The following is a 27,927-nucleotide window of genomic DNA, read 5'->3' as shown; positions in this document are numbered from 1 at the left end:
AAAATAAGTTAACAAATGTACAAATAATTTCTGTTTTTCTGTGTCTCTCATTGACCACATTGTAACAACAAGAATATATCTTAGTTCTTTATTGATAATATTATCGATTCATTCCAGATTTTGTACAAAACTAAAAGATAATGAACATTTGTAATTCTTATATCTGAGGAAATTCAGGAATAATTTGTACAAAATGTATTTAATTGGGACAAGTTCTAATTTTTTTTTTTTTTTCAATTCAAAATATCTGATTTTTAAATTATGCAGTCTAGATTGCCAAGATATGACAGGAGTTTGATAAGTTAATAATAACTTATTTTCCCAAGTAAGTAGAAATTTTGATTTTTTATCAGTTATGTATTAGTCAGATTCGTTTCAATCACACACTAACTTTCAATACATCTGTAGACAATTTAAAAATGAATTTCAAATGGATAAGCTATTAAATATGGCAATACATTTTTCAATCATATCTATTTCAAAGTAAGTTAATTTCTTGTGATCATTGGTATGAGAGAATTGATTGATTAAACTCTGATTTATAGTAGGCAAAGCCTCTTGATGTTAGGTGTTCCAACAGACCTAAGTTCAGAAAGGTCAAATAAAGTATACACATTACCTTCAACATAATCATTATTGCCCATTGTGCATGGTTTTGCACCTATATAATTACTGAAGTAAATCCAGATAAGCAATACTTCTGTTTACAATGCAGAGATTTATATGAAGGATATTGGCAGTTTAAAATGCATTGATGAATGCCATAATCACATCAATGCTTCACTTGACATTTAGTACCACACCCTTTTACAACAGGAAATGTTACAATCCATCAAATGAATGTTAATTAATTTTCCACTATTGAGTTGAAAGCTCTAAAGTGATTTAATTTTACATGTACCAGCACAGCACCTGATAAAACAAGGATTAAAAGTCACATGAAAGTCATTAGTTAGATAATTAGACACCTGTGATAGATAATACACTGTATTGTTTTACTCTGCACTACATTTCACTATTGTATGAAAGAAAATTTTATGATTCTTGTTTAACTAAGAAAAGACAATAAATTAAATACACATATATAAATCAAATTATAGAAAACACAACATATAAGATCACACGATGCCTTGGAATGTTTTGTTTCTTCCGACAGTTCCTTTGATCCGTCAATCTGTAACTAATGCTGGGTTGGCCTTTGATCAGAAGTATTGCTCCTTTCAAGTGTTCACTTAATCATATTATAACACAAACATAAGATTACAGTAATCCAGACGCTGTGTCTGAAACATAATGCACAATTCTCTGGGTTTTCAGTAATATATTTTTTAGTCCTCTGATCACATATTGGTGGTGTTTGTCCCAATACAAGAGTTTCTAGAAAGTCTGCCGCTTCTAATCCGCAATTTTCAAATGTGAAGTATGTTAAACACTCAGTAGCAACTTTATTTAACCTGTAAAATAAATGCATATTAAGTTGCACCAAAATCTAATATAGGACCACACCATTTATTTCTAAAGTTATAGAGGAGAATAATTATGTTACCAGCTTACTGTGTATTTGAGATTACTATACCATCCCGTCACACTGTCGATCGAGAGAAATGAACGTGAACAGATCGATAAAATAAGTTAAGTATCAGAGATTACTATACTCCCGTCACACTGTCAAGCGTTAGAAATGAACGTGAACAGATCTATAAAATAAGTCGAGTATTGCAGCTTGATCGTGAGTAGATGATCTTAAGAATCGTGAGTAACAACTAATCGATGGGTTAACACGGGAAATTTTAGATAATATAATTAAAAAAAAAAAGAATGACTGTCAAAATAATGTTAAATACACTATATTTCCCAACAAAAGTCCCCGTGTGCAAGCACACAGATTTAACATATTCGCTAAAGGCATGCGGCACCCCTGCGTCTTCCAAACACCAAAACAATGTAAATAAATCATGTTTTTTTTAATCCAAACTAAATAAGTATTATTTCATATTGCAGTTCGACATGTCCAAATATTACGATCATTTTTTACTAATTAGGCAAAATCATACTTTTATGATCGTTAAGAAGGAGGCGAAGAAAATTGTAGATAGTGCATATAATCATGAACAAATTTTAAAACATTTCATCAGTACCAAAAACACAAGTTTTACGTATCTACATTTTGTAAATTGACTAGAATTCTTAAGAAGTTTTATTGCTGACTGTCTGACACACTGATTTATTTTTACGAAAGTTTTTGAATATTTAATTTTATAATTTTAAAAATTCTGTGTATGATTTTTTGTTTCTTCTTCAGTTGATGTCAAATGGTTGAACTGATTACATGTATTGTCCATAATATTTAGAAATAGTAACACCATCAATCAAGTTTCAGAGTCCATGTTGAGTTTAAAATTTTTAAAAAGTATTGTAGAGATATTTCTTACAGATTTTTAAAAGTACATTGGAAATATTTTTTTAAAGAAAATTTGTATAATTTACGCCAAATTTGTTTATGAATTAACATAACAAAATAGAAAAAGTGCCACTGATTGAATTCTAAATTAGTTCACAATAGTAATGTTATAAATAATCAACTGATACTTGTTTATACAGGCCAACATAGGCCACAAATATAGTAAACAATGTTCACCAATAAGCATGTTTCTGATGTGGACTTGCCTATTGGTACTTGCATATCATTTCCCTATATATCAAGGTTCAAGAATGTGCACTCATTTTCTACTATAAATTCATAACAGAACACTATACGAAAAGGTCGAATGTTGAACGTGTGTTTTTGAGACTTATGATTACACAATAAGAAACCGTTTGGATTTCCTTGTATATTCAAATACCGATTTAAATATTCTTACATTTTGATCATATGAAAATTCAGAATTACCAAAGGTAAGCATGTGTATATCTATGGTCATCTCCATTGCCATTGCAGATTGTCAAAAAGGTCTGTTCTATAATCATTATATTTACTACATTCAAAGAAAAAATGTTTTACATCTTCATCTACAGGAAGAGTTTGAAATAAGTTTGGCTTTGTACAGGTAATAGTTAACAAATGATGCTGAACATCTCATATATTCGATTTCCTTGGACCATAATAGTAATGTCTTGGCACTACACGGTCGTACCATCCGGCACCTCTTATTGCATGTTTGAAAACACCAATTGAATCAGAATTTCGTACATTTGGATCAAGACTATTCCATTGCCTAATTGTTGCTGGAATGAAAGAATTATTTGTAGTAGAGAGTCGACAATAAGGTAGAATAACGTCATCTCTATTACGTAATGGATATGGGCTTAAACTTTGGACCTTAGCAGGAGTGAGCCTACATAGATTTTCAGGTACATCTAGTAATAACTTTCCACTTGTTTGCCTGCTTGAGTAAAAACTAGTAGTTACTATTATGTAACCTGCCTATAGTTCGCTTTTGTAATGTGACTAAACACTGATAGTACCTGCCTACAGTTTGCCTTTGTAATGTGACTAAACACTTATAGCACTTGCCCATAGTTTTCCTGTACAACTACATTAACACACTATGTCACTTGAATGTAGAAAGATAAAAACTTGCCTACAGTTTGCCTGGATAAGAACATCATTAGTAGGTCTTCCTTTTAATATTATTCTGTATCTAGTTTCCTCGTCTTCACTACAGTTTAATGTGGCCTGATGTTGTTGTAAAATACACTTAGCCTGTCGCTCATACACTGAAATTGATTTTGAGCGTAATAATGTAAATTACAATGTATATTTTTTAAAATATATTATATGCATATTAGCAGATGTGAGAATTATTCCATGCAGGTCCAAAACATTCTTATTAATTACCTTTTGTTCTCTTTAAATATGATTTTCAGTAAAGACTACCTGGTAATGAGGCACAGAAGTACTGAACTGTGTCTCTAATTTTCTGTTTATCAAACAGCATGTGAAGTAACTGTTCTCTATCCGTTGTCCCTTTACACAGATCAAGATAATTCTGCATACATGTCACTGCTCTCTCTAACTTCTTTGATCTGTAACCATAGAAACCTTACACGTTAAGTGTATTGTACATTTTTGCCCTAGTTATTTAGTATCGTTATTCTGATTATTATTTCATCCAGACAACCACGCCATTACTCTGTTTCATTTAAATTCACCATTTCTAGATTTCTTGCAGATAATATAAGAAGTTGACAGTTGCTACAAAATCTTTAATTTGAGTTCAAGAACGCCTACAAACTTCCGCATAAAGTTTCAAGATAGGCGTCTTATCAATATGTAGAGCGAAACCCGGCCGATACATTATAACCGCATCCTTACTTATTGCAAATTACGACGCTTCGAAGTCATCTGTAAAAGCATCCTTAGATTTTAATGGGGTAACGAACAAATACTGATTTGTACGCATTATCAGAAACTTAATTAATCAAAAACTTGATGAAAGTATTATCAAATGTAAAGAATAGTACAACTAGTTATTGATTATGTAATATATACGATTTTTGTTGTCATAATTGCATCGTGGCATTCTGTCATCAATATGTAGATGTGTTATTAATGTTTCTGGATTATAGTTCCAATCAACCATTAATTTCTTCGAGCGAACAAGTTCAACAACGCATTTATAGTCTTGCTAGTATGTAGGGTAAATTCATGCCATCAGCAGAGATGCTTCAAAACGTGGTAATGCCTTGGTCTTACTTGGATGATTTGATATTCTGACATCAAATCGGAACTACTCGGCCATTTCCACTACACTAAAAAAATCTTTTGTGTAACTATAAAGGCTGAGGTGTTCCGATTGATTCTGACACAGCCTCAACAAGTTTTACTTGCCTCTTTTACGTTATGCCCTTCAGACCAATTGAAAAAAGAGGTTTTGACAGATTTTTAAAAAGTTTTTTAGTACTACTAATTTAGATTTCAATACTAATTATAAAATACAAGTGTTGGAAACATTGAAACTTGAAGTAGATTTCCTGTTTGTGTGGTTTTGTTTAAACATGTTTAATTATATTTATCTTTATGCCCAGGGCGTTCAGCCATTTAGATTCCCTACAGTAAGAATGTTTTCTGCACTTAAGCCGGCTTCAATGTTTCATCCGTTATTTTTCTACCAATTGATGTTTAATGACCTCTTATATGATGTTGAATGACCCATAGTGTAGGCAGTAAGAATTTAAGCATTAAAAATATTGTGAAAACAAACAATGCTGAAAAATACCAGAGTTCATAGACAAGATCCTTAATTCTAATTACATACAGTGAAAAAAACTTAACTTGTGTTACAGTGACAAATAAGGTCCTAGTTCAATAATATTGTCTTTACATCTTGCGATTAAGAACAAATCCAAGCTTATCCATCAACAAAATCGTCGATCACCAATCAAACACACTCCAGTCAGTTGATTAGCTTATCAATGAAACCCCCTGTAGAGTCTGACTAACAATTCTCTTTTTTTCTTATTTCTTTTTCTCAAAATGTGGTTGTTTATTACTCCTTAATCAAAATCAATCACGTTTTCCATCGAAACCATTCCATTAACTGACGAGAGATTTTGACCGAAAAGTTTTCGATTGATCACCATGTGAAGTTTTACCAATTGATCGGTGATCGACGAAAAGTTTGATCGATCGATTATTTGTGGATGTATAATTATACACTGCTTTATAATCACGTAATCGCACATTATAGGGGCAGCTTTTCATGGTTTTGCATGTGAATCTCTCCTATCAAATATCTTATTTCAGATTGTAGCTAATTTTGCTGAATAGCTGTGGTTTATAGAATCATTTTAGTGAGTTGGGACTACAAGGCATAGAACTTGGAAAACTGATCAATTCATTCTCTTGGGTTGTCTGAAAGAATACGTACCGACATGAGTCTCTAGTCAGTTCTATGCTGGTTTTGATAGCATGAGGTTGATTGGCATATTTCATTCCTAGACCGAAGTTAGGAAGTGACGATTTAATGCACCTCTGTATTCTATATTCAGCATCCCCAGGACATTTTGTCGACACAAGGTGGAAAACTGTCAAATGAAAAAAATGAACTTAACAATTATATTGCCTTTCATATCCGTGGTATTTATGTACTATGTTGCTGTGTGTATTCATACTTAGTTGCGCAACGTTTTATATTTACACGTATGTATATACAAGTCAAACACATGGTAAATAGAACATAGAACATATTATATATAACATATTTTACTGCCAATTAAGGGCCCAGAGGGGCTACAGAGTATAGTATACATACAAATAGGAAAAAGCATTGATTCGTTAGAAAAGTACAATTACATAATACAGTTATATTATACATTGCTGCAAATAAATTTTCCAACTGCACTAAGCATTTTCTGGTTTTCAGAAGTAAGAAGATAAATAAATTTTTGTTCATTATCTAAAAAATTGAAATTTGGCACTTCATTTTCAACCAACTCAAAAAGAACCTTTCTATCATTAGAAACAACTTCATACACTATCAAAAAATGAGTATCATCTCCTACAGCATTTACCTGACATTTGTTACAAAACCGTTCATCTCTAGGAACGTTCGAGTATCGACCCATCTCAATTATAAGTTTATGAGCTGAATTACGTAATTTAATAATAGATTTTCTTAGTTCAAAGTTTTTAATTTCAGCTAGATAATTCTCAAAACCAAAGTACAGTTTTAACTTAAAGTATGCGCATCATTTGCCATTTTCAAATTTAGCTTTTGTGGAGTACCAACTATCTCTATATGTGTTGATCAAGTTGTTACAGGTCAGACGATTATATCGTTCAATACATTTGCTGTTCGTTATAGTTCAGGACCCTTTTCAATTATTTAGTATTTGTGTGTCTTTAGTTACTTGTCGTTTGTTTGTTTTTTGTTTAGTCTGTCCCATACTTCATTTGATTAGGGTTACTAAACGTGTAATTTAACTGATCTTGAACTTAATATTATTGAAGGTGACCAGTAAGGTAACATTTAACAACTGCGCACGTGTTTCTTCCATTATTGTATGACAGACACTGGGTTTTGATGTAAGAAAAGTTGAGATAATGCGTGTATCCAACAGATGTTACAGATTATATGTTAAATTGTTAAATATAGATCTTCATCATTATTCAGCAAAGTAACTAAACAAATGTTATACTTCAATGTCATGTAACTAGAAGTTTAATCCGCTTCGCTCATGTAGAATGTCAAACAAATATGTCATATACTAGTACGACCACAAAAACTTGGTCAAAGTTGTCTGTTGTCATTGTCATAATTTTTCTGATGACTTGTCCTAGTAAAGGCAAGAACTGAATCTCACAGAATGTTCTTTTACAGAGTCCTAAGGTGTGATTCTGTAAAAAGGGATGTATATTTTATTCTACCTAACTTAACCATTGTCGAGTTCGGTGTGGATGTGTTATGTCTCATTATTTCAATATGCAATGTCTATGCGTTTTTACTTTTTTGATTTTCTTCTTATTTCCATTCTGTGTTATCTTTATATCTTAAATTATCCTGCAACCATCGTTTTCATATACAAATACAGTGGTGCTATATTTTTGTACATGTACATTTTTGGTTGTATTTTTCGGTCATGTCCATACTTATCTAAGAGACCGTTCAATATTTATCGGTGAACTGGGCCGGTGCATTTGTTTTCTCTGCTCAAAATATCAACCCAGCAGATTCACCAGTAAACAAACAAAAAACAATACAAAACAAAACAAAACAAAACACTACAGACCTACTTAAATGTCAAAGCAGAAAAAAAATGTTCAGCAATATATTTTACTCTTTTTAAGACACTCTAGTTATTGTCAAGATGAAGAGATCGCATAAACAGACTTGCTTCATGATATAGTGTTTTATGTGTGTCACATGTACACGTACATTTACTCCAAATCTTTTTTTTCTGTTAAAACCATTGTTGTTAATTGTCTTTCAGACCGTCTTTTTTAATACCTACTTTTCTTCCATAATTACCTGGCAATTAGTTTTTGATTTTTCTTTTTTTTTTAAACAATTTGATGTAAAAAGTTACTGCTCAACATGTATAATGCTAAAATATCTCTCTGACCGGCTATAACAATTGCACCCAGTAGTCTGATAAATATTGAACTCCCCATGATGAAGCCGGTTAATTACCGTGCGTTCGAATGAACAAGATGAAGTCACAATTGGGATAAATTATATATTATTGTATCTATATTTAAAAAGTCTTTAACTTTGTAAGTGACAACATGACTGTATGTGGCATATTATCGATTTTTTTTCTAAATCAGCGGACGTACAGTAGTTTTTTTTTTTCACGTAAAGGGTACGTATATCCAAAACAGTAGTTTTATTTCAAAGGACAGAGGAAGTCGATTGCAGATGTACATGTTAATAACATGGTTTCATTCGATTTCCTGCTAATTGATGAGTCACATTTGAACCACTTGACATACAAATGATGGCTTCCACTTGATTTATTTTTTAGTAGTGCTAGACTATTGTTTTACATTATAATGGTCTTATAATTTATGTTATGTTATGTTTATATTAGTCTAGAGATGTTCCATGTCTATCGTGCCTTTTGTTTCCTGAGATTATAGTCTCGATTAGTGAACTTTCATCTTTTGTTTCTTCAATGATACCAGCAGTATCGTGAAGAACCATGAGTTAATCCATCAGTACTATAGTCAATTACAACAAAGAAGTCGAAACATCAGGCATCTTATGATGGGTTTTGTATCTTTTTTTAATTATTCAAAAGTCAGTGTTATAGTTGCAGGTAACTCACGAAAGCTATCGTGTGTACGAGAAAACAATACATGACAGCATCTGTCAAACATTTCATATGGAATAAAAAGAGAGGTCTCGTCGCAAACCATCATATTAAATGCAGAACATCACCAAGAAAAACACCAACTCTAACAGAAGTAGAACTTGAGCAGTTGGCAAAGGACATTTGTTCACTGAGGAACATACGTGAAATAAGACAAAATGAATTAGTTTATCGTGTCTAGACTGTCTTTGAAAAAGAAAACGATCATAGTTTAATCAGACTTGATCAAAACACTATCAGTATCTACAGAAGCCACGTGCTCCTTCTATGACTAACGATAAAAGGTGAATCATTGTGCACATTGCACCCCGTAAATTCATGGTCAATTTCTTACTATTGTTGCACTGTGTTATGTTAAAGATAACAATATTTTGGGAATTCGGTTTGTATACATAACAAAGATGGAAAAGAAGGAAATAACACAGTGTTACCTCTTGTTTGATACTTGGCCTAACCTTTAAAAAGTTTTTTTTTAGGAAGGGGGCTGCTGTCTTACGTATCGTTTAGCAGAGTTTCGTTTTTGCTACTAGTATAAAGAATGCCTTTAGTGCAATTATTGCCGCACGAAAGACAGTCACAACTACGTTGATTATATTGCATGTAATGACGAACTGGGGTGGACCTGTTCAATCAGTAATTTTACCATAAAACCATGGGGTAAACATTATCGATCAGTACACTTATAAAAACCACGGGGTTGACCTATTCAATCAGTACCATGAGTTGGACCTGTTCGATCAGTACCTTTACTATAAACCATGGGGTGGACTGTTCGATCAGTACCTTCACCATAAAACCATAGGGTGGACCTGTCCGATCAGTACCTTCACCATAAACCATGGGACGGACCTGTTCGATAAGTACCTTTACCATAAACCATGAAGTGAACCTGTTCGATCAGTATCTTCACCCTAAACCATGGAGCGGACCTGTTCGATCAGTACCTTCACCATAAAACCATGGGGTGGACCTTATCGATCACTACATTTATCATAAAACCACAGTGTTGACCTATTCAATCAGTACCATGAGTTGGACCTGTTCGATAAGTACCTTTACCATAAACCATGGGGTGAACCTGTTCGATCAGTACCTTCATCATAAAACCATAGGGTGGATCTGTTCGATCAGTATTTTCACCATAAACCATGGGGCGGACCTGTTCGATCAATACTTTCACCATAAAACCATGGTGTGGACCTTTCGATCAGTACCTTCACCATAAACCCTATTCAATCAGTACCATGAGGTGGACCTGTTCGATAAGTACCTTTACCATAAACCATGGGGTGTTGATCAGTACCATATCTTCGACCATTACCTTTACTACAAAATCACAGCTAATAAGGGTAGACCTGTTCAATCAATACCTTTAATGAGGCGTCACCTTGTTTTTTTCATCTATGTAGATATGTTATTAGCAATTGTTCGTGTAGACAACACATTTACATGACTACTTTTATTAGTTTAATGACTTGGAAGGGGTGGAATGGGTAAAGCAATATTGGTACCGGTACTTAAACACCCTACAAAGTTATCTGAATCATCGATCGCGGGTGGCTAAAGTACTTTTCCTTGCCTTTTTTACGGCGCACTTCCTGTTTAGTTACAAGTGTGCGCCTGCAGTCTGTGCATCATACTTTTTCTTTTACCAGATACTTCAATCATGATTTTGAGACTTCGTCCAGAATTTTTCTGCCTTTGATACTAAATAACTTTATAATTTTCCTAATACGATGTGTGGTTCTGGTAATTAACTGAAGAACTAGTTTTCCTTTCACTTGCCGCTTTATGTTTTTAATTATAAGTTAACATTTTTGTGGGTTTTGGGTGCAAACTTATTAAGTCATTAAAGATTTGGCATTGAATAGACAACTGATATCCCTTTTCTATATACAAATGAATTTCACAAATATTTAAATTTCTTAGTATATATAGGGAAGTTTTTCGTGTTATAAATCACAACTGTCCTTGTCTTTAAAAGTTATATACACCGAGAAAAAAAATCATCGTACTACAGTATAGTCATGACCCACTATTACAAATAATGGGTCAATCTTCCAGAAAAACTGGTCAAAACAAAATTGTCATGGCAAATTTTACAGGAAAATGAACAAAGTAGGTTTATATTTATTTGTAAAAAATATTTATACTGTGTGTCATAGGACAGAGCTTAACAATGGAACTTCGCGTACACATGCATATGTTGTTCACGTGATTTTCATGTGGATAGAGCTTTTTATGAATTTCACGTTAATTTAACGTGATTTTCATGTGAAAAGTTTACGTGAAGCTCGATTTACCAGAAGTTCACGTAAAATCTGCAACAAATTTTATTTGCTCAATTAAAGTGAAAATCTCGTTAATTTGGGTGAAAATCATGTGAAATAGTTTTGCCATTGTACAACAGAATGACCGATGTGGTTTCATTATAACCAACATATTCAGTAAACACGCACTTATCGGGTCTAAAAAATAATTCTTGTTAACAAACAGATATCTGAATTAATTCTTACAGAAAAAAAAACAAAATAGTTCCGATTAATCATCAGGCTATTCAAATTAGACGGCAGGAGATAAAACTTGTTTGTTTTTCTTAGTTTTTATAGCATAGATTTCGGTAAACTAGGGTAGCAACGGAGAAAATAAAAATTTGAGCACATGCGGAAGATCATAAACACTTCAGTTCATTGGTATTAATAATGTCTTCAGATTTCTACATTTAAATAAGAATTATAATAGAAGAGAATAAAATCTTTGTTTTCAACAGATTGCGATAGGCATTTTCACTCTGTCTTCATAAAATATTTATCATTTATGCGTTACTGTCAAAAGGGGGTCAATACCGGTTCTACCCAGCTACTCCCTTGTCGATCGGTTTGGGAGCAATAACTTTGGTTAGGTACGAGCGGGGAGGATATACTAGTCTAGTGACGATATTATTTTTTCAATAAAACATGATGGAGAAATTACATACGCTATTTGTTTTGTGTAAATAGATTTAATTCCTAACCATACATTAGATTTCTCCGAATTCGAACTGTTTAGAAACAAGAAAGAATAAAATGTCTTTTATACAGTTCTCAATATACTTTAGTTGAAATTATGCATGAGCCTAAACTGTTGGAGCCAATAAAAGTATTGGTATTTGTATTTGCATTAAAAAATTCCTTGACGTATATAATTATAAATGGTAAAACTAAGAAGGAGCGTAGACTACACATTCTGTCATGAATGTGTAAATAACAAAAGGTGCATAATTTGCACGTGGGAAACTTCGATCGATGGATTTTTATATGTTAAAAATATTACTGGTTGTATCGTTGTGAAGTAGACTGATACACATTCATGTAAGAATAAAAGAAAACAACTTACCGGCGTTAAGAGTAATAATTAGTGTGTGTAGAAACATTGCGATCATAGTTATGGCTAATCCATAGAGAAGTGAGTCACATCATAACCTAGTGGCTGATTGTTGTACTACGGTCGGTTGAAGTCATTCAATGTCGGTAATCGATCCTTACATATCTTCATGCATCAGAGTGTACATTAGTGTATCACAAAAGGACAACACATATGTATTGCATAATCTAGATTTATTGCAGGAAATTATATAAATACGGTATGGAGGTGGTCTTACATCACTGCATAATTACTTACCTAAAATGTGGGAAGGAAAGGCCGATTTTTCTGTGTCACCTGGAACCAGTACTAAAGACTTAAAGTTACTTCCTGACCATGTTATTTTAAATCTATCTTGCCTTTTCTCTTCTGTAAACAATTTAATGAAACACTTGGTTATTGTACAAATAAAAACTTCTGGCATATTCTAACATGTTAAAGCTAACCTGGTCCTGATTTTTAGTCTGTTTGAATAGACTTGCTTAATATCAACTGATTCTACAACTCATATTAAATGCTTGTCCACTTCCTATATATAGAAGATGACGTGCCGCTGGAATAGGTACTATTTTCCAGCTTTCAAATATGCGAATATGTGGGGAAAAACAAACATAATTATATGATAAGTCAATAAAATTTACATTACGATTATATGGATAGTCGACAAAAACATCCTTGTCCTGTCAACTGTTTTAAGTAACATGTCCTAGTGCACATCATAATCAAGGAAACACTCCTAATATATATTGGATTAGTTCTCTTTTTATGTGACAAAATATACAAAAGATCTAGATTTGCTCAAAAGCAAAATATATGAGTAGGGTAGGGTAACAGAATCCAGCGGTACTCCCTATCAAAGAAGTATTAAAGTGCCCCCCCGCCCCTCTCCTCGGGATTTATCATGAAAACAGATGCCCTATCATTCCAATCAATCCATTTTAATAAAACCGTATAAACTGATTTTTTTTTAATAAACCAAAATAGTTTTCCTTAACTCCAATTGAACTGAAGTTTTGTTGAGGCTTGTACATGTTTCATAGAAGTGATTTGTATATGGATTTCAGATCTGTGTATCCTAACTTGTGGTGTGTCCTGCACATGTCATCAATCATCATCAAGTTATTTTAGAAACATTTGATAAAATGCCCGGATCTTTATTGGTACACGACTAGGGCAAATATTACATGCCAGACTGCGAATGAACAGTGCTTCACTCAACGAACATATGTTCAGTCGTAACCTTGTTGCACCTGTGGTCATGTGGAATCAACTTCCCATTTTTTGCTCTTTTGTCCCAAATATACTTTATTACGAAATGAAATCATATTTTCTATGGCACTTGATGTTCCTATTACTGTAAATTTATTGTTGTATGGCTCAAATATTCTAAATGCTGAACAAAATGTAGAAGTTTTTCTTAAAGTTCAGAAGTTTATTATCAAAAGTAAAAGGTTTATGAATGCTTGACTTCCATGTACTGCATCTCTTCTCTAATTTTGTAATTCCATTTTTTTGTTTTTTCTATTCGTTTTTCTTATTTACTAGTCAATTAAGAAAATCATTCCACATGCATCTTATTTATAAGAATATTCTTGCAAGTGTACTCTTAAGGACACCGAACTTTGTATAAGCTATCTAGCTTCTTTCCGAATCCTACCATTAGTTTGTATGTAAATGTGTATACTGTTTTTGTTTGTGCTTATATACTTGAATAAATATGTTAAAACTAAGTTATTTCATGTACGGCTACTCATCATCACTGATCGTCTAGGTTTTCAAATGCGGTAATAACAGTGGATATTATAAATGTAGGTCTCAGTATTGCATTTATTTAATATTCCCATAGACTTCTATAGTGAAGTGCATATTTTTATGATTTGAAAAAAAAATATATGAAATTGATTCAATAAAACTTTCAGTTATGTAGCATTTCTAAGGACATGTGAAATATTAATTTTCCGCAAAAAAGTAGGGCTAGTCCACGAAGATCGGACAGAAAAGTAGTCTTGAACTATAAATAGCCATTGTCTCTACTTTCACTTTCGTTTTGCTATCATCAAACCAACCCTTTCAGTGGAACATTTTTATGTTTTAATGTTAAATTTTCTAAAAAAAATGTTTGTGCTAGGTTTGCTCTATTTTATAAGTCATTGTTCATGTCTTTTGATTAAACATTAGTTAGTAGAAAGGCAAAAAGAAAACGCACTATATTTTTATACCCTACTTGTTCGTACACCCGCTCAGGGATATGCAATGCAATATTGGTACCTATACTTGCGAAGTTATCTTATGTAAGGAGTATTACCCGGTATCTGATGTACTGGTTTAGGAAAACAAACCAGAACCAGGGACGGATCCAGGATATCAGGTTAAGAGGGCGCGTTAATAGAAATAAATGCCAAGCGAAAATTAGTGAAAAGGCGTACACCGACATTTTTGTGAATAACACACCATTAACATGTGATGCAAAGTCATAGCCAAATTGTCGAAACTTCATGTAAGACAAAATCAAGATCTGTAGAAACAGAACAAATATGGTGAAACGTAACAATTGCAACAGGGTATAACCTAAATACAAAATAGTTAATACTTTCAGAGATCACCAAAAGGTCTCAGCTTATGGTTGGGATGAACCTTATTACAGTCTGTCAGTAAGTCCCCAGTATAACTAAGTGTAAGATTTCTTTTTTTTTTCGCACAACCTTTATGCGTGTTTGCCTCTTTAAACGCTGAAAGAAGTATGACATTAAAAACATGTTCAATCTCGATTTTTGTCTTTCATGAAAAGTTTCACTTCATTTATTTTGGGGCATTTTACAGCTTGCTATGTGGTATGGGATTTGCCCATCATTGAAGACGTGTGGTGACATTGTTCGTTGATCGTCTTTTGGTGGATGACTATATATGTCCTATGGCAATTATACCATATCTCCTCTTTTTATATCAATTTGTCATGAGTGCAAAGTTGGGCATAAAAAGTATATGCAACAGGAAAGTTTATATAAACATGTATTTACATTGAAAACTTGGCCCTCAGAGAAACAGAAATTCTTGTTTTAGAAGATTGTCTGTATCCCTTTACCAGATATGTTAGTGTAAAAAGGTGTCATTGAAATTAAAAGCACTATAGATGTTTTATTAATGATTTCAATAAATGTACAGCGAATTACATACCATAGAAAAATGTACCCAATATTTTATTTAGCACTATAAAGAGTAGTATATGATTCTGTTATCTTTGACCATCTCCTTGGTACTGAGTTTTTATTGTACGGCGTTCTCATATCGACGTTAATATTGGAATCTGTTCACATTATTAAGTTTACACCAGAAGTTCTTCGATGGAGAAAGAAGAACAAGGTTTCTTAAGTGGAAGTCGTAGCACCGAACGTTGATGTGTCGGCGACAGTGGTGAGACTGGTGGTGGTGTCGGCGACAAACTCGGAAGTGTTGTCCAGGAGTTATGTTCTAAGAAATGGTTCTCTTCGATCTGAATGTCAACTTCCTGAACAAGTGGTGTAGGTGAGAGTTGGCATTCTTTTTGTGTCACGAGGAATTGAAGCCATGAGGAGTTAACTGGTGGGAGTGAAGGAGAAGTCTTTGGTGAGGAAGACGACGATGTACCCATTGTGACCTGTGATAGCTGTCGAGACCTTGCTCGTTTTGAACGACGAAACCTGGCACGTCTGTTTTGGAACCAAACCTACAATTGAATAAGCATTGTTTGAAGGCATAGAAAGGAAAAAGTTTTATAGTCGAATTTACCTCAGCCTGTTTGCAGTTTTTTTAGATTAATCTTTTTATTACTCAAAGTTCCCTTAACAAATTTGCCATTTTGTTCATGCCGTTCTGTACTACAATTCTCATACAATTATTTCTCGTCCTTACCTCCAAGATCGAAAAAAATCCAAATCTATTTTTTCTACGAGAATTTTGCACTGAACGTATTGTTTATCCGCCATCTTTTTTCTATGGGTATTTTGAGATGTTCCCTACTACCTTATGTTTTTATTACGATTTAATGTATTTTATTTTACTTTAAGTATAACATATCAAATCGAGCTGACAAAAATTATCAAAGTTGTTTTAATTAAAGTTTCTTCGGGAGCGTTTAAAGGTTTCACCTTTATCATATTATTTCACATTAGAACACCATGATATTATTAATTTTTTCAAGGGCGATAAATTAAAATTGCATCAGTTTCTATCTGTGGGACATTCTTGTTCATTCTTGTGAAGATCGTACAGTATCCATTCTTTGTTGGTTCGTACAGTATCCATTCTTTGTTGGTATGTGAAGTTGTGCTTCAGTACGCACTGTACGGTATGGAATTCAAAATCCGACATTTCTTTTTAAATCAATATCAAACCTTTCAAAACGTTATCCAAAGTTTTAAAGTGAAGTTTTAACCTCTGATTGTTTTCAGAAAAAAAACCCGTTAAATTCGGACTGGAAAGTGAGAAATATTCAATTACATGTATTAGTTTGGTAAGGTAACTTCCGGTTACACATTTCGGGACTTTTGGAAACGTAAAATCGATTGAATTTGAAAATATCGTAAACCTTTTCAACAAGTTTTAACTTCAATTGATTAAAAACATCATTGAGAACTTTAGGACCAAGATTCTGTGTAAAATTCCTAGTGATAATGAAGAAATCGGCAAAAGAGTACTTGGGTACGGGTACGGGTTACACATTTCGATGTGTACCTATTCTTTTTTTCTTATCTATACTTTCCAGTTTTATCTTAAAATCCATTCATTTCATATTGATGCATACCTGTACTCGTGCCTCTTCTTCTTCGACCTGTTGAGCAAGGATCAATCTGTCTTTAATGTCTGGGTATCTGTTCTTAGAAAATGCAGCTTCAAGTGTCTCTATGGTAGAATCGGGGAAGATGGTCCGGCTTCGACGTTGACGTCTCCTCGGTCTGTCGGGGTCTTTAAGTATAAAGTATATAATACTAAATAATATATATGTGAAAGAAAAAAATGAAGTTCAGTTTCAGAAATGTACCGATCTATGGATATTGATTTTTCATTTGTAAACTGAGAGTAGAATTAAGTAAAAATTGAAATATTACTTTTCTAATTTGAAACTTATCGTTTATATATACAAGATATTTTTATTAAATAAAATATTGAAATTTTATGGTTATTACACTGCAAGTAATGTTGTACACTGAGTATGGTGTAGACAGTAATGGGATATTCGATCAAATCAGTGAATTATGGGAAAGTGTAAATTAAAGAATTGATGACTTACCAAGGCCAAGTATGGAGCTGATAGAGTGATCTGTAACATACATTTCGGAAATTTTGTTTAACTGCCCTCAGACAGAATGCAGGGCTTTATAACCTCGAATAATTGATATTGTTTTTGAGTAATATATAGGAATTATCATTGGATAAAGAAATAATATTCAAAAAGAAGCCATTGGTAAGCTGTCATCAAACACGACACCACGGCATTGTTTTTGCAACAAGGTATAAAATTAGACAATAGAAGCCATACATCTTTGATAAGGTTATAACAACAAACCTATATCTATAATTTTTGTTAAAATTGCTCAAATTTGTTTGATGTATAATCTGTTTTTAATTGATAGAACACAAATGGCCCAATCTAATCACTTTGCTTTAACATGATCAATCAATCTACTTTGATTAATACTGGACAATTTTCAACTAATCAATAATTATAAAACAATTATCATAATCTGCACTGTGTATTTGTTCCTTGTAATGACATGATAGTAAGCTAGTAGTGCTTTTCATCTTTAGTTTCTTATCTTATACATTACATACATGTACATATATGTGGTTTGTGACATTTTGCAAAAGTTTCCCATGTTAGATGTGCATAAGTATGTGCATTAGTACGTATATAAGGTTCCACGATTATAACTGCTTACCCGGCCTATCGATACACCTAGTTCATGCTCCCAGTTTTTAATGGATTCCGAGTTACTCAAGTACTTTTGTTTCATTTCCCTTGTCATTTTAATTTTTTCATGTTCTCTGTTGTGTATGTCTGTTATCACTAGATTCCCGCTAATATATTTGTTCCCTTGGTTACTCTTATACATTTACGTTCTTATTTAACCCACTGTCGCGGACACATGCCTGTCGACACGCCATTCACAACTAAGGATGGGAAAATCTAGAGATCCGGAATTTCAATAGAAATTCAAATAAAAAAAAAAGATAACGACTAGACAAAGGAAATGGACAAACAAAATAACCATAATAACACGCACGTAGAAAAATGTAAATGAGCAACCTCATATAAAAAAGGACTCAATTTAAAAAAAAAATAAAACTGGGAGCATGGACTACGTGCACCGGTAGGATGAGCATCCTCTGCTTTTCCAGAAACATCCGCCCGAGTTGTTCATAAAATATCTCGTTCGGGTTTACGAATAGAAGGACATAATCCATATGGTACGATATAACCACATAGACGAACGTAAAATAACATTACCTTCCCCCGTCGTATTTGCACTCAAAAACAAATTGCTTGCAATTTTAATGTCCAAATATTTTTATTTAATACTGAAGAATGTCTGTCCATATCATAAAAAATGACTTCTATATTGACTCAATTATATCTCTCGCTCTATTTAGAAATGTGACGAACGCTAAAGAACTTCGACAAAACGTTATGAATGGATCATTCGAAGCAGCTTTGCTAAAACCGGCCATGGTAATTTTTCGTTTCTTGCTAATGATTTCAAGTTCTACATTTATCATATACTTTTTTATAATTGACTGAAGGGAGAAACTAAACTTGGTCATAACAGTATTAGTATGCTTAACTCGTGTTGTCTGCAACAGGTGAGTTCTTCGCAATGTCATCCAGGCCCAGGGAGTTAATCCCTTTTGGGATTAGGTGATGGAGATATTTTTGTTTTGACCACCACAGATTACCTGGGAGTGTATATTATAAAATACAATAGATTCATAATTAAATTGCATAGTTGGCCTATATTTAGATACAAAAATAATTAATAAAATCTATCGAACGCACTATATCCTACATGTAGATAAATAACACCACATGATGATTAAGGTAGTAAAACAAATATATTAAACATTTCTTTTAATGCTAAGTACTGTCTTTTAAATGATTAAGATATAATACAATGCCTGCTAAAAATATGGATCAATATAAAACTGGTTTTGTCTTATGATATATGAATAAATTTATCCTTGACCCCCACATAATTTGCTTTACTGAGATAGCTCAAATCATTTCATTTACTGCAGTGTCCTAGCTAGGGCAAAATGGAGGGTGCAGCACCCTTCTGCCCCTATTGAGTGCCCATTTACAATTATCCGAATGGCCCTTTAAGATTTTCACTCTTGTTAAAAAATGATCTCGAGCCAATTATGAAGTGTCACCTTCATTAACTATATCCTGTCGTAATTAACCCTCAGGTAAACCTCAAGTAATTATCGGGGATCAATCAGCTGACCAGGGTTATCAGATAATGATTGACAAGTAGGAAATGAGTCCAGATTGGATCTATAACAATTTTATGGACAGCCAATCATTGGTTAATAATTAATTTCTACTGCACAATTAATTTTACAAATATTTTCGAAGTTAACAGGTCTAATTTTTTTAGAACTACTGGTGTTGCACATGTTTGTTTATTCAAAATGTCAGTTACCTCCCCTATAATTTCAATATTTTTAAAATTTTCTGTATCTTCAACGGTAAAGGATATTTTCCATAAGTTGTAATTGCAATAGTTACAGGAAATGATATTCCTTACTTACTTAAGATTTTGACCACCACCAGGAGTCAATATGCTGCTTCACTGCAAGAACTTTGACAAATTTTGTCCACACAACTATCTGATCATATTGAAACTGAATTCTTAACTCTTTCACAGGGGAACTTAAGGCATCAGTAATACATTTTCAGCTCATTCACCTCTATATTTATGTGATATATAAGATGTATCTGTTTTCTAAAAGCACTTGGTCATCTGAGAAAGGTCTTTTAATACAATAAGGGTGTCATGAATATGTTAATCATGCAGTCAAATTTACTCAGTTTGTAAATTATGATGTGATCTTCATTTTCCAAAGTTGGCAGGTAAGCAATTTGAATACAAATTACTGACTTCAAACATACAAAATCAATGTCCCTTTTTTGTTGAAAAAAAAAACATGCTACGCATTAAAGTGCCCTCTTCCCTGCGCCCTTCTATTTTCAAATCCTAGCTAGAACACTGTACTGAATTTATATATATTGACGTTTCATACACTTAGAAATTCAAATGTTGTGAGACTTATTTGGTTCTTTTAAACCTTTTCCAGTGTTTTTTTTTGCGGCTTTTATTCATCGTTTGTTGATATTTGGTTGACATTTTCTAATTGTTCTGTTGTGTGTAAAGCAGTTTTTCAATATGAACTGAATGTGACAGCCAGACGGAAAGAAAAGCTGATTGTCACTGGGCTCCTAATATAGTTTTGTGATATTTCATCAAGTAATGTAGATAGTTATGTAAGAATAAAGAATGTAATTGTGAGTTATAATTTCAATGAGGGATGTTTTGTAAAAAAAAGGATAAAAACATAAGAAGTTTTATTGAATAAACTCTGTAAACCAAACTTTCTCTGTCAAACTTGTTCTGGGTGTACTGAATTGCTTAAAGTTAGCGTTTGCCACACCAGGATTTTATGCTTCAAAACTAACAGAATTTTCTATCCCCAAAGCTTATACTTAGTGACAACATAGTTAACAGCTTGATCAAATTGGCATTAACTTGAATCTTAGCTTGATTGTATTGTTGCTATCCATTCCAAATATGCAATGTTTGGTAGTAAAGATATTTGAAACTGTTGTTTTTATTATAGATTTGTGACCCTTATCAAGTAGTAGTTGCTGCTAATAGAGCCATTCATCTCAACAGACAAAATAAAATGATGACCAAGAATGTTCATTCTGAAATTTTATTCTGTTTATCACCAACCAAAAATGTATGTATTAAAGTCATTAATACATCTTGTGTATTTTTAGTATGGAGTACATATCACGTTAGTATTGATGATAATAAGACAACTATAAATTCCATTAAAACATATGAGGCAGCTGCCTCCTCAACTACAAAGTATTTTTCACATTTTTAACAAAATGAATTAAAGTGGCACAAACAGATTTCTTTTTGATGACGGAAATACTCTATTTTATTTGAAGTGATACATTAATTTTTTTTCATTTTCAAAATGACAATTTTATTAACAGGGACAACACTTCTGAGAATACACTTACTGTTCACAGACAATACCTTTTACCATTAACAGAATACTTGACTTTATAAAAGGAGACGACTGACACTTGCTGTCCTCGGGCATTACCTGTGGCCATTACTTTGACAATGATTATATAAAAGGGGACAATAGGCACTTGGTGTCCTCAGGCAATACATCTGGCCATTACTTTGACAATGACTATATAAAAGGGGACAATAGACACTTGGTGTCCTCGGGCATTACCTGTGGCCATTACTTTGACAATGATTATATAAAAGGGGACAACAGACACTTGCTGTCCTCAGGCAATACATCTGGCCATTACTTTGGCAATGACCATATAAGAGATGACAACAAACACTTGTTGTCCTCAGGCAGTACATCTGGCCATTACTTTGAAAATGACTTAATGAGAGATGACAACAGACACTTGGTGTTCCCAGACAATACATTTGGCCATTACTTTGACAATAACTAAATAAGAGATGACAACAGACACTTGCTGTCCTCAGGCAATATATCTGGCCATTACTTTGACAATGACCATATAAGAGATGACAACAAACACTTGCTGTCTTCAGGCAATACATCTGGCAATTACTTTGAAAATAACTAAATAAAAGATGACAATAAACACTTGGTGTCCTCAGGCATTACATCTGGCCATTACTTAGACAATAACTAAATAAGAGATGACAACAGACACTTGCTGTCCTTGAGCAATACCTTTTGGTCATTACTTGAACAAGGACAATAAAAAAAGGAGACAATAGACACTTGCTGTCCTCTGGCAATACATCTGGCCATTACTTTGACAATGACTAAATAAGAGATGGCAATAAACACTTGCTGTCCTCAGGCAATACATCTGGCCATTACTATGACAATGACTAAATAAGAGGAAACAAAAGGCATTTGGTGTCCTCGGGCAATAGACACTTCCTATGTAATGATAAATCATTAATTATGTTTAGTTAGTATAGAAAAAATATATTATGGTTGATATGTATCTAGAATCTGTCTCTTCAGAATTTGAATGCTAAAGTTTAAATCATCATCAATATTTTCTCATTAAGAATTATTATGGGTTCATAACATGTGATCATAATTTCTAACTTTTTTTACAGTTTTTATATATTAGGAAAGAAAATCAGAACTGTTGATCTTTTATTAACCACATGTTTATTGTTGGTATCAGTTTGGTATTGTTTATTTTTAGATATCAGATTCATTTAGAAAGTTTGGTCTAGCTGACAATGAGCAGAGTGTAATGGTGGTTGTAGCTGATGATACTGATGGAAGTACTATGTCAGCTGTATGTAGTTGTATTAAAGGGGAGGTAACTGATGTACAAGAGGTTAGCAGTTTTACAGACAAAAAGTTAATTCAAAAGGTAATTATTCATTATAAAAATGTAAGTTAAATTTAATCATTTCATTATTTAGATGTTATTTATACCTCCACTCAACAATTGGGGGGGTTTATTTGAATCACCTTGTCTGTCCATTTGTCACAATTATCTCAGCTCTCAATCAATCATTTGATTACTGTATATAGATAGGGCATATGTTTTAAGCGATTTTGGTGCTGTTCTGTTGAGAAAATTTCATCATAATAATCTTGGTTCCCAGTGGATGAATGTTTGGTTGCTGTCCAATATGAATGGGGTATGCCTAGCATGACAATACATACAGCTTCATGTTTTAAGATAAGACTATGTACAGTTAGTTGTCTTGTAACCTTAGAAAAAACATTTTTCCTGAGTGAGTTGTAGAACTCAGAATTTTTTCCCCATTTAGGTTAGCACTACATGTGTAATTAAATTAAGTAATCCTTAATGAACAGTGAATTCCTGATAGTGATTAGTCAGGGAAAATCATGCATAATCATTCTTATTAACAAAGTCATATGGTTTCAAATTTTTATTACAATTGTGTAATGGTATAGTGCTGTCATGGTCCATGTCATCATCCATAGACACACTGTCATGGTCCATGTCATCATCCATAGACACTGTCATAGTCCATGTCATTATCCATAGACACTGTCATAGTCCATGTCATTATCCATAGACACTGTCATAGTCCATGTCATCATCCATAGACACTGTCATAGTCCATGTCATCATCCATAGACACTGTCATAGTCCATGTCATCATCCATAGACACTGTTATAGTCCATGTCATTATCCAGACACTTGATTTTTGTGCAATAACTTGAATAGTAGTTGGTTAATCTTATCAAAACTTAATAACAAGGTTCAAACCACAAAAGGAAGGCTGATACATTGTATCAATTTTGGGGGTTATGGCCTCATTTGTTTTAAAATTTGGGGCCAAAAAACAAGCATTTCATAATTTAGCATTTTATTTATATTTGGTTCGATTTTTTTACTATATTCCTTATGAAATTCCCATCCTTCATTTTTCATTCAATCTCATTTCTGACATCTCTTACAGTTCTCGACTTATAGGGGTCCGAGGGGGTCATGGCCACCCAATAATAAATTTCTTTATCTTTGGTCTGATTTAGAAAAAAAAAATCCTCATGAAAATCCCTACCTGCATTTTTCAATAAGATTTCAGATATCTCTTACCTTTTTTAATTATATGGATCATACGTTTTTTATAAGCATCTTAAAGCAGAACTTCTTTCACCTTTAATTGAATTTCAATTATTGTGAAATATTTTTTCCATATTGAATTGCAAGTCCTTATAATTATGCATGTCAAAAACTGATATTGTGTCCACACTTACCCCCAAGTGATCAGAGTTGAACAGGCTGCAGTTGTATCATGCTGCACTTCATAAAGCTCTTTTTAATTATTGCCATTGATTTTGATCAAGTTCTTGATAACTGATATTGATTATATTGTTATACTGAAAATAAGAGGAATTTTCATTAGAAAGGGAACAGTTTGATCCTTTGAGTGTCTTTGGGATCAGCATGAATATGTCATATGTGTAGTATCATAATGAAGAATGTCGTTGGTTATAACAAGTTATTGTGTTCATTCTAATGGTAAGAATACAAAGCAAGCTATGAGTAACAAGACAGTGTACCTCCATGACAAGTTATTAGTAACAAGGCAGTATACCTCCATGACAGGTTACTAATAACAAGGCAGTGTACCTCCATGACATTGACAAGTTACTATAAAAACAAGGCAGTGTACATCCATGACATGTTAACAGTAAGAAGGCAGTGTACCTCAATGACATATTATTAGTAACAAGGCAGTGTACCTCCATGACATATTACTGGCAACAAAATGTACCTCCATGACATGTTAACAGTAACAAGGCAGTATACCTCCATGACATGTTAACAGTAAGAAGGCAGTGTACCTCCATGACAAGTTACTAGTAACAAGGCAGTGTATGTTTCTGGTAACAAAGCAATGTACCTCCATGACATGTTATTAGTAACAAGGCAGTGTACTACCATGACATGTTAACAGTAAAAAGGCAATGTACCTCCATGACATGTTATAAGAAACAGGGCAGTATACCTCCATGACAGGTTATTAAATACAAGGCAGTGTACCTCCATGACATGTTATTAGTAACAAGGCAGTGTACTTTCATGACAGGTTATTATTAATAAGGCAGTGTACGTCCATGACATGTTACTGGTAACAAAGCAACATATCTCCATGACAAGTTACTAGTAACAAGGCAGTGTACCTCCATGACAGGTTATTAATAAAAAGGCAATATACCTCCATGATATGTTATAAGAAACAGGGCAGTGTACCTCCATGAAAGGTTATTACATGTAATAACAAGGCAGTGTACCTCCATGGCATGTTACTGATAACAAAACAACATACCTCCATGACATGTTATTAGTAACAAAGCAATGCGCATCCATGACAAGTTATTAGTAACAAGACAGCATACCTCCATGACAAGTTATTAGTAACAAGGCAGTGTACCTCCATGACATGTTACTAGTAACAAAGCAGTGTACCTCCATGACAAGTGTGAAGCTGTCATGCTAATACAGTGAGACCCAACTAAGCCAAACCTAGTTTGAACTTTGATATTGGTTAGATTTAGTCAGGTGTTCAGCTTATCAAGGTTCAATATGCATTTAAATTGATAGCTAGGGACTTAAAAAGAGTCCAGTTTAGATAATTTAGGGTTCATTGTCAACAAGTTTCATTGTACAACATAAATTATACATGTTTTTGTATATGTATGTGGACAGAGACTAAGTGTGGGAGTTCTAGCATCAAATGTTTTTAAATGTTAAATCACCATTATCTAAGTCATTATGTAATTTTCAGAATTACTTGTATTATCTAAATCATCATTGGTACTAAAGTCTCCTGTGTCATATTAGGTAGAATAGTACCCAATATGTAGAATAGTACCCAGTATGTAGAATAGTATATACTTATTGACTGGGTATGAGGGAAATAGCAAGTTTATTGTTCCCCAAGACTGTGACTATTGCACGAGGCGTAGCCAAGGGCAATAGTCACAGTCTTGGGGAACAATAAACTTGCTATTTCCCTCATACCCAGTCTATAAGTATTTTATTATACCGAAAACATTAGACTTGTAATACATTTACTCCATATCCCTCCATTGTTCATAGTTGAATGATCATCTCAAAATGATAACCCAGAAAAACGTTTTTTACAATATTTTCAATTTGAATGTCACTGATATTTTCCCCTTATCACCTGAAAATGTTCAAAACCCAGAAAACCATGCATCTTTTGGCAATATTTTAATCTGAATGTTTTCTCATTGACCTTTTCACCAGTAATTCATAGGAGTTTGAATTTGCAGAAAGTAGCCTTCAACATCAATTACAGTAAGACCAGTGACAGTAAGATCAAGAACTTGTCTCACAAACATTCAATTTCATCTGTGTTTAAGTGCAAGACTTGTTGAAGAGGGCGCCAGTATGCAGTATTGAGTAAAATAAAAACAATAAAGAGTTAACAATATTATTGAATAACAATCAAATGTAACAATTATGTGTTTTTAAAGTTATGACCAGTTACTTTTGAACATAAAAATTAACTGTCGAATTGTTAATTGTTATGCCAGATGGAAATCCACCAAAATTACAAGTCGATGCGTTTAGCAGAATCAAGATCATCAATTGACGTAAATTCCCCATCTTTTTCTATTAGATAGTCAGGTAAAATCCTTTTCGACACGCGTATAACGGATTTTGCGTTTTTAGAGTCGTTTTGGTCAATAATTGTGTCCAAATCTTGGTCAGTTAAGGAGGCAAACCTTGCCATTTGCGATTCAGGAGACAAAACGAGCAGACGTGATAATTTCGGGGTTTCCATAAAGAGAGGGTGAAGTCCGAGCGTTCCGAATAAATATAAAACTTTTGTCCAGTCCGGTGACGGAACTAAAAATCCGCGAAAGCGGTTGACATTGCCGGTTACTAGTCTGAAAACTATGGACTGCTCAATAGTCAAACACTGAGAAAGGAGAAAAATAGCAATTTTACTGTAGACAATTTTGTATTGATGTTTATATACTGATGTATAATAATACCTAATATGTAGAATAGTACCCAGTATGTAGAATAGTACCCAGTATGTAGAATAGTACCTAATATGTAGAATAGTACCTTCGTTCCTTAGATACCGATGAGATTTGATATATTGCAGATCTATAAGATCACAGAAGAGGAAAGCTGTCCTGTAGTAGATAGTGTTGTTAGCAGAATAGCCAGTAAGGATGTTTTAACTGTGTAATAAAAGCCTATTGCAACTGAGAGGCTAAAGTAATACCAACAATGATACTACTATTATAAAGAAGGGAGAACCCATATGAAAATATATGACTGACATCTGTTATGGCAATGAGTTACAGCAATAGAGTTTATATTGGGACTTGGGCATCTTCATGTGGCTACATCATGGTTTCATATTGAAAAGATACCGTTGATGCTTAAATGGACAACATGAGAATTTTCAATTGACTTCATTTTCTCTACGTCACAAATTCGATGTAAAATGTTCGTATATTCATATAATTTCCAAACAATTACATTTGTATTTTTCCTGAGAGTCTGCTCATAAAAAATAAAATATTTTTAATTGGAACCCTTGTGTATTCTGTCGTTACATCCTATTGAAGTGATTGTTATTAAACAAACTGTGGAGACATTATGGTGCACATGGCAATATTTTGCTGTCTTTCAACATCCCTTTTGTGTGACCATTTGATACATCATCCCTGTCTTCATAATGTCATCCAGTTGTTTTTTATACGTCTACAATTTTTTGCATAATGGTATCACCTTATCGTCGTCGTTGGCCCCTGTTAACTTTCATTTATTTATGATCACTTTTACGGAGTACTTCGTAGAGATTCCCCATACTTTGTAAAAACGATTCAAATCATCTTCCAAATATACCGAAGAGGTTTTCAAAATGCTGGAATTTTTTATTGAAGGGAAA

The 27,927-nt window shown here is 33.3% G+C and overlaps 3 protein-coding genes across 11 annotated transcripts in view; 1 reads left to right on the top strand and 2 right to left on the bottom strand.

The window, feature by feature from the left end:
• Positions 1–74: 74 nt before the first annotated feature.
• On the bottom strand, positions 75–12,655 carry LOC148626780 (uncharacterized). 2 transcript variants are annotated; one of them, XM_088589805.1, is made up of 5 exons: positions 12,475–12,655; positions 5,871–6,027; positions 3,878–4,026; positions 3,582–3,717; positions 75–1,454 (listed from the first exon to the last, which is right to left on the bottom strand). In XM_088589805.1, the coding sequence occupies exons 1-5, from the start codon at positions 12,638–12,640 to the stop codon at positions 1,229–1,231; spliced, it is 834 nt and encodes a 277-aa protein (XP_088445931.1). In that variant the 5' UTR covers positions 12,641–12,655; the 3' UTR covers positions 75–1,228. The 2 variants fall into 2 exon arrangements, with proteins under 2 accessions (XP_088445931.1, XP_088446019.1); XM_088589893.1 differs by lacking the exon at positions 12,475–12,655 and adding an exon at positions 12,190–12,260.
• A 2,676-nt stretch (positions 12,656–15,331) lies between these two features.
• LOC148626778 (uncharacterized) overlaps positions 15,332–27,927 on the bottom strand; it is a 35,897-nt gene continuing 23,301 nt past the window's right edge. For all 7 annotated transcript variants that reach the window (XM_088589154.1, XM_088588907.1, XM_088588823.1 and 4 more), the window contains 2 exons: positions 16,997–17,157; positions 15,332–15,919 (listed from right to left, as the gene is read on the bottom strand). In XM_088589154.1, the coding sequence (XP_088445280.1) occupies positions 15,539–15,919; positions 16,997–17,157 (542 nt within the window). In that variant the 3' untranslated portion in view covers positions 15,332–15,538. The remainder of the gene's footprint in view (positions 15,920–16,996; positions 17,158–27,927) is intronic.
• On the top strand, positions 16,462–27,570 carry LOC148626779 (EKC/KEOPS complex subunit TPRKB-like). Of its 2 annotated transcripts, XM_088589461.1 has the most exons (5): positions 16,462–16,480; positions 18,844–18,922; positions 21,088–21,210; positions 22,703–22,876; positions 27,133–27,570. In XM_088589461.1, exons 2-5 carry the CDS (start codon positions 18,881–18,883, stop codon positions 27,217–27,219), a joined length of 426 nt encoding a protein of 141 aa, XP_088445587.1. In that variant the 5' UTR covers positions 16,462–16,480; positions 18,844–18,880; the 3' UTR covers positions 27,220–27,570. The 2 variants fall into 2 exon arrangements, with proteins under 2 accessions (XP_088445587.1, XP_088445500.1); XM_088589374.1 differs by lacking the exon at positions 16,462–16,480 and having other exon boundaries at positions 18,690–18,922.

The sequence above is a fragment of the Perna viridis genome, chromosome 1, assembly GCF_037379345.1.
Source record: "Perna viridis isolate PV_CMFRI_1.1 ecotype Kerala chromosome 1, ASM3737934v1, whole genome shotgun sequence".
NCBI lineage: Eukaryota > Metazoa > Mollusca > Bivalvia > Mytilida > Mytilidae > Perna > Perna viridis.
The sequence above is the reverse complement of the archived record's forward strand: the minus strand, read 5'-3'. Positions and strand labels throughout refer to the sequence as shown.

Bases quoted from the DNA above. Each gene is read 5' to 3' on its own strand.
- LOC148626780 (XM_088589805.1), bottom strand. From the start codon at position 12,640: ATGCCAGAAGTTTTTATTTGTACAATAACCAAGTGTTTCATTAAATTG. The intron at 4,027-5,870 runs GTACGTATTCTT...CTATGGTTACAG, and splicing joins CTGACTAGAGACTCATGTCG to ATCAAAGAAGTTAGAGAGAG. The intron at 3,718-3,877 runs GTAGTCTTTACT...AATCAATTTCAG, and splicing joins CTTCTGTGCCTCATTACCAG to TGTATGAGCGACAGGCTAAG.
- LOC148626779 (XM_088589374.1), top strand. From the start codon at position 18,779: ATGTCTGTCCATATCATAAAAAATGACTTCTATATTGACTCAATTATA. The intron at 18,923-21,087 runs GTAATTTTTCGT...TTTTTATTATAG, and splicing joins CTTTGCTAAAACCGGCCATG to ATTTGTGACCCTTATCAAGT. The intron at 22,877-27,132 runs GTAATTATTCAT...GATATATTGCAG, and splicing joins ACAAAAAGTTAATTCAAAAG to ATCTATAAGATCACAGAAGA.